Source organism: Fulmarus glacialis, unplaced genomic scaffold (assembly GCF_000690835.1).
Source record: "Fulmarus glacialis isolate BGI_N327 unplaced genomic scaffold, ASM69083v1 scaffold11112, whole genome shotgun sequence".
NCBI classification, from domain to species: domain Eukaryota; kingdom Metazoa; phylum Chordata; class Aves; order Procellariiformes; family Procellariidae; genus Fulmarus; species Fulmarus glacialis.
In genome coordinates this window covers 1-11,169 of record NW_009198456.1, presented here as the reverse complement: position 1 = coordinate 11,169, position 11,169 = coordinate 1, and the positions used below count along the sequence as shown (strand labels likewise).

Here is an 11,169-nt window from a genome sequence, read left to right as displayed (position 1 = left end):
GTGTATGCACGCACATACACAGCATCTGAACGGACAGCAAGCCACAGCCTAGCTGCTGCTCCCGAACCGTTCCCAGGAGCAGCATCCTATAGGTACTGTTTTCTTCTTTGTGTGGCAGAGCCCAGAAAGCAGACCAAAAGTCCCAAGTCCCAGTGCTCCGTCCGCCCAGACTCCTACCGGCATTTCACTCCTCGTTTTAAGGCATCGGTGCTTCCCCAGGTGAGAGTTGTGCCAGGGCTGGTTCCCTGGGCAGGTGGCAAACAGCCATTTTGGGGCTGGGGTAGGTGGATTTTCCAAATTGTTTCCATTTTGTTCTCTGTTTGAAAGCAATTTGTGAAATATACCCCTGGGCCTGATGTTCAGTTAGAAACTCCTAACATTAGTTCCCCTTTCTCCTCTACGTGCAGCTCTTTCCAGACTAATAAAAAGTGAGTTGTGATCAACTCTTTTTCTGTTCAGCAAATCTGCATACATTTTTATTCAAAAGAAATGGAAGTGGCATATGCTATTGAAAGTGAAAGACGAGAGAGCAATGGAGTGATTCATCATGCACCCATATTTGTGAGCAGATGCGTTGGCAGAGCAGGCTGGGGAAGGCAATCCATTGAGCGTAGTGAAGATAGTCAAGGCACAGCTCTCGCTCTGTTAACAAACAGAGCAGTAATAAAACAGAAACTTAACTCAACCTTTTCCTAAGCTCTGTTGTTCACAGTGCTGCGGGCAAAGCTACCTTCAGCTTGCACCCTCAATTCTCTCCTCTGTCCCTCCACCTGGTAGCATTTTTTCCCCCACTGTCTTCCTGTTGAAACATCCACATCCCTGAGTCAGCAATTTTTCAGGATTAGCAGCTGCTCATCGGCTGGGCAGTTGCTGCCAGCCTGTTTTGTGCCCCATCTGAAAGCATCTGTGCCTGGTTCTGCTGGTGCAGTTTCTCTTTTGTATGTATAAGTGTGCACTTTGGTATTCATCTGTTGATGTGTTGAACTTGAATTGTGGAAGTATATTGGCATAAATTTGCGAGTTGTGTGTGTGAGGATGTGTGTGTGCTTGCACGCACACTTCTTACGTGGGTGTTGAATGTACCTGACCGGGCCATCCTTCTAGAGCTTATTTTAAACCGGTGTCTATTTTTCTTGTAGAGTTTCTTATCTCCTCCAGCTGGCAGTGAGGTCTTGAAGCTGAAAGCTGTGATCGGCTACAACGGGAACGGCAGAGGGAATATGGTGTGGAACCCGGACACAGGTACACCGGGAAGGCTCTGGAGGGGCGGGAGGTGTGTGTACTGAGCCAAGTTATAATCTTCTAGCTGTTGGGTTGGGATCTTTGCTTTAACACGGGGGTTCTTTGCATTGGTAAAATCCAGTAACCCTTCTTTGCTATTGGCAAATGTTAGTTGATACGGACAGACTCAGGCTTCAGTGTTGAGTGAATAGAGCAGAAGGGAAGACTCTCACAAAGGCCATCTCACCTCCTTTCTCCAGGATGGAGTGATGCCCAACAGCTTTGCTTTGCTCACGTTAGGGGAATTGAGATTTTACTCCACTCTCAACCTGATGGGAAGGATGCTGACAGGCTGTGTAGAAGACTCAGCTTTTACGTATTACTGAAAAAAAGAATTTTCCTGAATTGTGATGTAGGTTGTAGTGGGTGCTGTATGTGAAGCCTTTACATGAAAACATCCCATCTCCTCCTCCTCTGCTAGGCTTCTTCGCCTACACCTGTGGCTGCGTCATCGTGGTTGAAGATCTGCACTCGGGATCACAGAATCACTGGCTTGGCCATGCAGAGGAGATCTCTACACTCGCCGTCAGCCATGATGCCCAGGTAGGAGAGGCTTCTGCTGCCCCGGACAGGGTTTTGTCTGTGTCGCTTTGGGCTAAAGGAAAGTCACAGACTAAAATCCCATTTATCCGTTCCTTCTTCTGCCTGCTGCATGGAGACCTGGGGTTATGAAAATAAAATAAATGGTTTTGGAGCCTAGCTATCCATTGTGCTGGCTCAGTGTGACACTAAAGGCTGCTCCCTTCCCCTGGGTGATGCTACCGTTCCCTCTTGCCGTCAGCTGATGGTTGTTCTCGCAGAATTTTTCATTTGCCAATCACATCACTTAAATTTGAGACTAACAGTTGTTAAGACTAGCTAACTAACAAAGTGTTCTCTAATTATTTACCAAGGTTTCAGTGACAACATATTGTTCTGTTAGGTTCTTGCCTCTGCCTCGGGAAAGAGGAATGGAGACTCCCATTGTCAGATCTGCATCTGGAATGTCCAGGATGGGGTTTGCACAGCAAGTCTTTTCCATCACGAGACCCAAGTACAAGCCATGGCGTTCTCTCAGGATGATAGATTCCTTGTCACCCTAGGTGAGTACACCTGTAACACCAGGTGTGGGTGCAGGAATACACCCTAGAGTAGACAGCTCAGGGGAGGAAGATGTGCAATACCTGTGAGATGTGTACCAGCCTCGTGGGTATGAGGCTGTTGCTTGGTAGCCTCGGGACAATGGATAATGCAGCATGTAAAACTGCAAGTGATCTCGGGTCCTCCTGGGAGTGACCGCCTGCAGGGGTACTCTTTGCAGCTGAGCGAACTTCCAGGGCGCTGTTGGCAGTGTTTCGAGGGGAGGCACGTGCCCTGTGCATCTCAACCACAGGCATGAACGCTGGGCTCCCCCCAGCTCCCCTTCAGTTCTTTCTCATTGCCCCAGCTAGCTCATTTTTCTTGAAGTTACAGCTTTCTTCTCCTGGCTTGCTAGTGCTTGTTAAGCCCGTGTAAATAGTTTGCGGTTACTATATATAGTGTCCAAAGGGAAAAGCGTTCTTCTGGACTTCTTATTGCTGCTTAGGTGGAATTGCGTAGAAGTAGCCAGGCTTCAAACTGTGAGCCTCCTGCCAGGCAGTGATGCCAGCACAAGATGGATGCTCAAGCTGTCTGTTTTGTTTAGGCAGGGGACATTTAAAGGACAAATATGCAATTAGTAAGTTCTTGTTTTGCATGAGAGAGGACCTGTGGAGCAGGCAATACACTCCCTCTGGGCTGCTGAGTCTGCCCTTGGAAATAAAACAAGCTTTGCTGGAGAGGAGGAGAGCTTTGTGCACTCCATGGAGCAGCATGGGAGAGGAGCCCCCCTCCTCCAGCTCCAGTCAGGGCTGCAGAGAAGAGAAAAGCTGGAAGTCTCCACTGAGATTATGGAGCCTGGGAAAAGCAGCAGGAGAGCACTGTCCTCCAGAACTGTCTGGGAGCTGGGGGTTTTTGCCATCTGCTGCCACCCAGATACGGTGGTTTCCATTAAGATCAGCTCCCATCTCAGCTTTGACGTCAGCAATGGTGACATCCCTTTCTTATTTCAAGAGTGTTGTTAGCCCTGGCGGCACAGTATCACTGGAGGGCTTGTGTGGGGCGTATGTTGAGGTATGCAGTAGCTCCTAAGGATGTAGAAACAGCAGAATACCTGCTCTGCCTGCTGAAATCCCTACCACGCCAGCCATCGGCCGGTTCAAATGCTGGTGGCAGACCCCACTGCAGGGCCAGATTTGCTACAACCTTCAGCATGAAGTGTTGGGCCAGTTACATCTGTACTCAACTCGAATGAGGACCCATCATGTTGTGCAGCTTTTGCTGAGCACGCAAGGAGCCGTGTCTGTGCCTGGGACGGTGTTCGCAGCAGTTGTCTCCGAACAACTGGACAAGGGAGTGACACAGTTGTTGCGTGTGTGCAGTGTGTATGCTTGTGAGCACCCTGAAGAAACACTGAGGTTGCAGACTTTCCTTCTACTGTCTTTCATGTTCTACCTAGGGGACTACAGTGATCAAACCATTGCTCTGTGGAATACCTACACTTACGAACTCATGTCGTCAACCTGTATCTCGGAGCCAGTCCATGACGTGGCTTTTAGTCCTCTTTCTCACAGAGAACTGGCCTGCGTGGGGAAGGGAGCCATGATGTTTTGGCTGTTGGAGCAGCAGGAAGCTGATGTCAACCTCAAGGTAAACCTCAGTTTTACCTTCTCTTAAAATTTCTGTTCAGCATCTCTGACTTCTTTTCCAAGCCCCTGGTGAGTGTGATGAAGGCTCTGCCCCCACAGGTCTGATGATTTCTCTTAGTGAGATGATGTTGGCTGGCCGTGAGTGGCTTTCAGTTGTATTTGAGGCATTAACTGCATGAATTGAGGGTAGGAGGAGAGGTTTTTTTTCCCTGATGTAGGTAAGCACCATATTCTCTTTGACGTTTCTGTTTTATGTGCTCCGGCAGGTTCATCGGGCCCCTGCCCCAGACGTGTTAGGGCCGGTGGAGCTGACCTCTCTCTGTTACGGTGCTGACACTCTTCTTTATAGTGGGACCAACTCAGGCCAGATCTGCGTGTGGGACACTGAGACTAATTGCTGCTTCATGACGTGGGACGCTGACGAGGGCGAGATCGGTGGGTGCAGATGCCCCGGGCGTCTGTTAGGGCTATAACAGGGAACTCGTTAGGAAAGAACAGCAATAAGCTTGCAGACCTCAGATTTCAGCTGTGCTCGGTAAACCAGTTTGCTGTGTCGGATGCAAGATGCATGGGGTGGCAATGGATCTGTGACCTGGGCTTCCTCGGGGCCCTGGGTTTCCTGAGGGGCTCACCTCTAGCCTGTAAAAACGCTGGGTATTGGGTGGTAGGAGACCCCCCCTGCCCTGCCCGAATGAATCAGTGGCCTGGCTGTCAGGAGCACACCTTGGGTGATGGCCGAGAGCGGTGGATATTCACTGGTGCCCTTCGTTCCTCTGTGACCTCAGGTGTGCTGGTGTGTCGGCGCAACAGGCTGGTCAGTGGCAGCAACACGAAACGTATCCGCCTGTGGGCAGTGGCTGCCGTGCAGGAGCTGAGGCTGAAAGGTCCCGATGCCAGGTAGGAGGTCGTGGCCCCAGCATCCCTGCGGTGCTCGCGCCCGTCTCGCCGTGCTCTTGAGATGCTCTTCCCCTCATCTGGCAGCTCCCAGGACCTGTCCGAGAGGTGGCTTTTCACGGACAGACATCGGCTCTGCCTGCAACCACGCTGCTCCTGTTGCTCTTCATCCTTAGCTTTTCCTCTCTATCCCATGACTGATGATTTTTTCTGTCTGGATCTTTATACTGAATTTTTACCACAGGTAGCTGAACCCTCTTAATACTGGAAATGGGTGGAGTTTATCATGCCTGAAGTTTGTGTTGGTGATTTGTAGGAACTCCTTTAAGAGAACTAGTGAAAATACATTGCCTTTGTTTCTTCTCTCACACTGTTGCATCCCCTATTTTCTTTCTTTCATATAAAAGATGGTTGCAGTGCAAATACAACGGTAGTCACTGTTCAATGTACAGGATCTCCTCATTGAACCGTTTAGCTGCGAACATGTGACTGGGCTCACTAGAAAATTGCATTTAAAGGAGGCAGAGTGGCTGTTCCAATAGTTGAGCCAGTCCTTCTCGCATCCTCCTTTCTTCCAGGTCTAGCTCGGTCCTGCTAGAACATGAGATCACCCTTGACGGGACGATAGTCAGTGCGGCCTTTGACGACTCTCTAGAAATGGGAATTGTGGGCACCACAGCAGGAACCCTGTGGTACATCAACTGGACAGAGAGCACAAGCATCCGACTAATCAGTGGCCACAAGAACAAGGTTAGAGGGGCTAGTCTGGGGTGGTTTGTCCCGCAGAGCAGCAAGTGTTGTGTGTGCTGTCCATGCCCCGGGAAGCGTGTGCGGGCTGCAGAAGCATTCCCTGGTCTGGCCATGGGAGAGGTCAGGGAGCTGCAGGGCTCACTAGTGCTGACGGGACAACACGGAGGAGTCTAGAGAGAAATGTGCACGCTGAGGAGTCCAACATCAAGAAGTCTGAGCTCATCCGCTCTAGCCTTAGGTGTTTAACAGCCTCAGCCTGGGAGCAGCTGTGGGCCTTTCTGCTGGAGCGGAAGAATGCAGTTTGCAATCACGAAGGCTTCATTCCTGAGTGCTGTGACTTCTGCCTGCCTTCTGTTTGCTAGCTGGATATCCATATTGGATAACATTTGCTTTGCCTAAAACGCAAAAAAAAAAAAACCACCCAGGTGAAGAATGACTGTTTTGAATTTTGCTGTTGCTTTGGGGTATCTTTATGCTACAGAAAGAAGATTTCAGATGGTAGAAGAGAAGGTATTACTTACACCTACGTTGCGAAGTGTCTGGTCCTAGCTTTGGGGTTAGGTTTACTGGTTTCCTTTACAAGCCTAGTTGTCAGCCCAAGATTGAAGGACAAAACCAAAGCACGCCACCTTCCTTTATGTCTGGGGCTTCTTGTCTGGTGTCTCCCATGAAAGGGGTCCTGGGGGATGAGAGGGCAGAGGAGCTGATGTCCTCTAGGCTGCAACATTTGTAGGGCCCCTGTTCCCCATCTCCATTCTCGCTGCAGGTGACCGAAGTGTGCTTCAGTCCTGATGAGACTCACTGCGTAACGTGCGGGGAAGATGGCAGCGTGAGGATTTGGTCTCTGGGCAGCATGGAGCTGGTGGTACAGTTCCAGGTGCTCAACCAGGTAATTGTTTGTGGTACGTCAATCTCTTCCTCTTCGTAGAGGGCACAGTCCACTGCTTGGGATTGCAAGGATTGCTGTGTCCTCGTGGAGCCGACTAAAGCTGGAGAAATACTTGCAGGTGGAGCTTTTAGTGCAGTTGATTGCATAGTCCTGCTCTCTTCACTGTGTCATTGGGTCTCTGTCCTGGTTCCTTTACAGAGCTGCCAGTGCCTGGCCTGGAAGCCTCGTCCCATCGTTGCGTGGGGAGCTGAGAGCCAGCATGTAGTGGCAGGGTACAGCGATGGCACCATCCGCGTATTCAGCATTTCCAGGACAGAGATGGAGCTGAAAATGCACCCCCATACCGTTGCACTGACAGCAATTGCCTACTCCACAGATGGTGAGGCTGCCTGTTGTAACAGTGGGGAGATGTTGCCTTGGGGATCATGGCTTGGTTGTGCCTGCGTTACCCTGAGCTCCAGCCGCTCTGCGTACTGACAACCTGCCCAAAAACCTGGGGCCAGGGAGAGCCAGAGAACTTGTATCCATGAGCTCTGGTAGCTCTGCCAGCTGAGCATGTGGTAAATGGGACACGGGAGGTATATTGGCAATGGTATAGCAAAGGGGTTTGGGTACAAGAAGCATTCCTTTGTGTCCTGCTTACAATCTGCAGTGGCTCTTCTTCAGTGTGGTGTTTTAGTGGGGGTCTCTGAGACATCTCATCTTACCCAGCCCTTAACTCAGATGTTCCCAGCCTTTCATGGTGTTTTGGGACACTGGTATCCCATGATCTTGGACCTTTCTCCTATAGGCTTTTTCTTCTACAAAAAGTGTCCCATTCTTTTCTCTCCTCTGCCCACAGGAGAAATGATCTTATCAGGGGGCAAGGACGGGCTCGTGGCTGTCAGCAGCCCTCGCACTGGAATGACTATCCGTGTTCTCGCTGACCACAAAGGCTCCCCCATCACTGTTCTCCAGTGCACCAGGAAGCAGGTGAGACCTCACCCTCTGCCCCAGTGCTGTGCGGGAGGGAGCTCCCCATGTGTCACTGCACAGCTGTGGGAAGCTGCAGCAGCATGGCCAGGCCGATCAGCGAGTTTACTTCATTGTCCCTCACCTTTCCTCTTCAGGGTCCCATCCCCTCCAGTAACTCCTGTTCAGTTTTTCTAGGGCTGTCTTTGGTGGGGTAAAGCCGCAGGCGTTGCAGGTGCAACCCTGAGCGAGGCTGTGCCTGCGGGTGAGGGGACGTTTGGTGGCTGTTGGAGACACACTGCACGCAGATACGATGCGTGCCCACACCGCAGGCTCTCAGAGAGCAGCACCCCTTGAGAGCAGCCCAGGCTGTGATCTTTCAACCCCTGTGCCCCTGCGAAAAGGCTCGGCGTGCTTTCCCCGCTTCGCTCCTTGGCAGCCTGGCTTCCTGTGTATGGTTCCTCTGTGGAGCGAGGCCGTGCAGCAGTGTGATGTTTTGAGCATTTCCATTGTCCATCTCTTCATCGAAAGTCTTTTTCCTTTGCATAGCGGAAATTAGAATAATTTTGCCTAAGTTCTCAGGCTTTAAAATCATCCATGCTGCAAGGCTGTGTTCCCTGGTAATTCTAGACTTAGGAGATCCTCCTCAGTTTTAGGTGAAGGACATTGTTAGGGGACACACGGTATCTGCAAGCACTCCCCTAGGAGATGTGCAGATCCAGAGGGCGTCGCGGGGAAGAGATCTGTGTCATTCAGGCCGGGCGCTCACCCCTCCTCCAGCAGCCTCTTCTGCCAGGGCTTTCAGCCTGAAGCGTGCCGCTGGTTCCAGTACCACGGCTTCCTTGTCCTATTTTGTTGTGATAAGTGACTTTAAGCGCTGCCTAAATGGACGTTAATCCTGGCGTTGATCCCCTACGGCATAAGGCCTGTGTTCCCACGAGCTCCTGCCCCGTGCTAGCTCTAGTGGCAGCTTTCTCTAAAGCTTCTGTACTGCCAGAGTCACAGCGTTGCGTTTATCTTCTGTAGTACCGTGACTTCGGGGTGGAAGGAGGCGAGCTCTGGCTGGCCACCAGCTCGGACCGGCGGGTCAGCGTCTGGGCCTCCGACTGGCTGAAGGATAAGTGCGAGCTCCTCGACTGGCTCAGCTTCCCGGCTCCTGCCGGCCCCGAGGTGAGTGTGGCACCTGCCAGCCCCTGCCTGCTCGTGGCATGGGTTTCAGCACCAGCCGAGCTGGAGGAGGGATGCCCCAAGGCTCTGAGCGGGACAGGGCCAAAGAGAGAGAGTGTGTTGTCATCGTTAGTTCTGCTGCTCGTAGAGTATCTTGTTAATGCTCCTTCTTGCGTGTCGAAAGGCAGTGGGCATTGTAGCAGTGCCTAACCGCTGGGAAGCACGGCCTTTGTAAGCGTGAGGAGTCAAAAACTGTGTCGGCAAAGAGCTGACACCCCTGTGCTACGCAAAACAGCACAGGCAGCAGTGAGCACAGTGCGCAGAAGAGAGACCTAATTATGAGGATGCTGCTAACTTTGACACTCCCCATGAATATTCAGAGCCAGAGCCCAGTGACGGGTTCACAGAGCCAAGTACTCTAGCCCTGTGTGTCTGAGATGCTTTGCAGAACCCTTTGGCTCCAACCCAGGTGTGAGATTTGGGCAGCAGGACACTTGCTAGAAAGGGGAGGAGGGTCTGTCTCAGGGAGATGGTCCCCGGTACACGACGTTGGCATGCAGAAGGGAGCTGGGTCTTTTCGGGGGGGCAAGCGGTGGTGCCTCAGCCTGCCACCCTTGGGGCCAAGCACCGTCCAAGCCCATACAGCGGTTGGGTTCTGTGAACGTTTCTTCTGTTTGTTTCCAAAACGATGGATTTCCTCTCCGTGAAGGAAACTCGCTACAGGTCTCCCCACAGTGACCAGGAAGAAGGGGATATCCCTCCCTATCCCCTCCCCACAGTGAACAGGGGAAGGATTGATTTTGCATCCACTACTAAAGATCTATCTTCTGGGCCTGATTTTCTTGTGTTAAACCGATCCGTAACTCAGTCCCACCTTCAAGCCCAAGTAGCAATAATGCCTCGGTGAAAATTCAGCCTGTTGGACCCTCATGTGTCTTGCTCCTATGATAGTAAACAATTTGCCTCATGTTTCCATGGCAGTGTGTGGCTGCTCCTTGCTTTGCCATGAGCACAGCAAATGCAGATGGCAATGCAAAAGGGAGGAAACTGCCTCCATTATACTAATTTCCCCAAGGGCTGGTGTCCCTCCGTGCCTTCCTTTTGTCCCCCACTGTGTTGGGTCGGGCTGGAGAAGCTAGCCTCAATTTTGTTCCCCTTGGTTTCCCTCACCAGGGTCTCGGCAGCCTCCCGCCCAGCCTGGCCGCGTTCTGCCCTTGGGAACCCGGTACCCTGGTCTACGTCGGCTTTGGGATGCAGAAGGAAGCCTTGTTTTACAGCCTGCGCAAGAAACAGGTACTTGTGCCCTGCCAGGGTGGCTCAGGGGCTCCTCTGCCGCTGTGGGGCCGTGGCCACGTAAAATGAGGTGCAGTGGGGGGAGGCAGTGCTGCCCTGCGCATAAAGCCGAGTCTGAGGGTCTGGGGTGGGCTCAGGCAAGTAGCTACTCAGGGCAACAGCTTTTCATCTCAGAAACTCCGAGTCTGGCCCAGGTAACCGGTGAATGGCAGGGCCCTGCCCCTGCCTTGGGCTGTGTCCGGGCAGGCTGCCAGTCCCTGCTGCTGCCCCGCTGCCTTTCGATCCGACGGGAGGGGAAGGCGTTTGCTTTCAGGAGCACTAAATCGTTGAGTCGAGTCTCCTCTGGAAAGTCGATGCCTTTGGCAGGTTTCCGAGCTCTGAGAGGCGCTGTGCATCTGTCAGCCTCCCCTTTGAGAGGAGCCCTTTACCCTCCTAACGACTGTCACTGCAGCAGCCCTGGTCTCCTGCCTGCTCATTTCTGAGGTGTTGGTGTGTTTCTCTTGCTGGAGCGCAGGTAGTTGAGAAGATCTCCTTGCCGTACTTCGCCACATCGCTCAGCCTGTCTCCTGCAGCACGCTTCATGGCTGTCGGCTTCGGCGGTGAGTACCAGAGGGTGCCATGGACTCTGCTGCCCAGGCTGCCTTGTCCCCAGGTTGCCTTTGGCGGGGAGGGATATCCCCTTCTTCCTGTGAGTGGGGGGAAACCAAGTGTCCCTTTTCCTTTAAACGAGATGTGCACACACACCAGCCTGTGTCCTCAGACCGTGGGAGCTACCGTCCTGGGACTGTGGGGCTAGCTGCCCTGCTCCCGGGCAGGGTATGCGTCAGGCAAGGAGAGCGCTCTGGGAGACTCATAGGTCAGAAACAAGATGCATGAGCTCAGTCCTGTTTGTCAATGAGCAGGATTTGTCACTTGAATGACTCCTTGGGGTTTCAGGCTGTCTTCAACTCCGCTTACGAGCGAACAGCTCTGTGGCTGTGTGAGCTACAGCCTGGGAGGCGGAAGGGACCTTTCCCCCCAGATCAGCACCCTTCTCCTGTCAAAGGCACCTTGCTCCTGTAGCTGTTTGTGTCTGCCTGGGGAGGCAGTACTTATGTCCATCCCACTCTGACGGTGGTTCCTGAGAGCGGCGTGAGCTCCACGCCTGCCCCAGAGCTGCGGGGCATCTGCATCCCCCCGCCCCGGGGCCGGGCGCATCGGGGGGGATGTGAGACAGCAGAGTTGTGCTAACACGTGCTG

General features: G+C 52.6%; 1 protein-coding gene across 1 annotated transcript in view; it reads left to right on the top strand.

The window, feature by feature from the left end:
• WDR90 (WD repeat domain 90) overlaps nt 1-10,529 on the top strand; it is a gene marked incomplete at both ends in the record, with an annotated part of 27,570 nt that extends 17,041 nt beyond the window's left edge. The window contains 13 exon segments of the mRNA XM_009572911.1: nt 1,140-1,242; nt 1,703-1,824; nt 2,204-2,363; nt 3,797-3,987; nt 4,253-4,421; nt 4,772-4,883; nt 5,465-5,630; nt 6,397-6,519; nt 6,718-6,898; nt 7,361-7,491; nt 8,497-8,640; nt 9,811-9,930; nt 10,445-10,529. Coding sequence (XP_009571206.1) covers nt 1,140-1,242; nt 1,703-1,824; nt 2,204-2,363; nt 3,797-3,987; nt 4,253-4,421; nt 4,772-4,883; nt 5,465-5,630; nt 6,397-6,519; nt 6,718-6,898; nt 7,361-7,491; nt 8,497-8,640; nt 9,811-9,930; nt 10,445-10,529 — 1,807 coding nt within the window.
• Nucleotides 10,530-11,169: the final 640 nt, after the last annotated feature.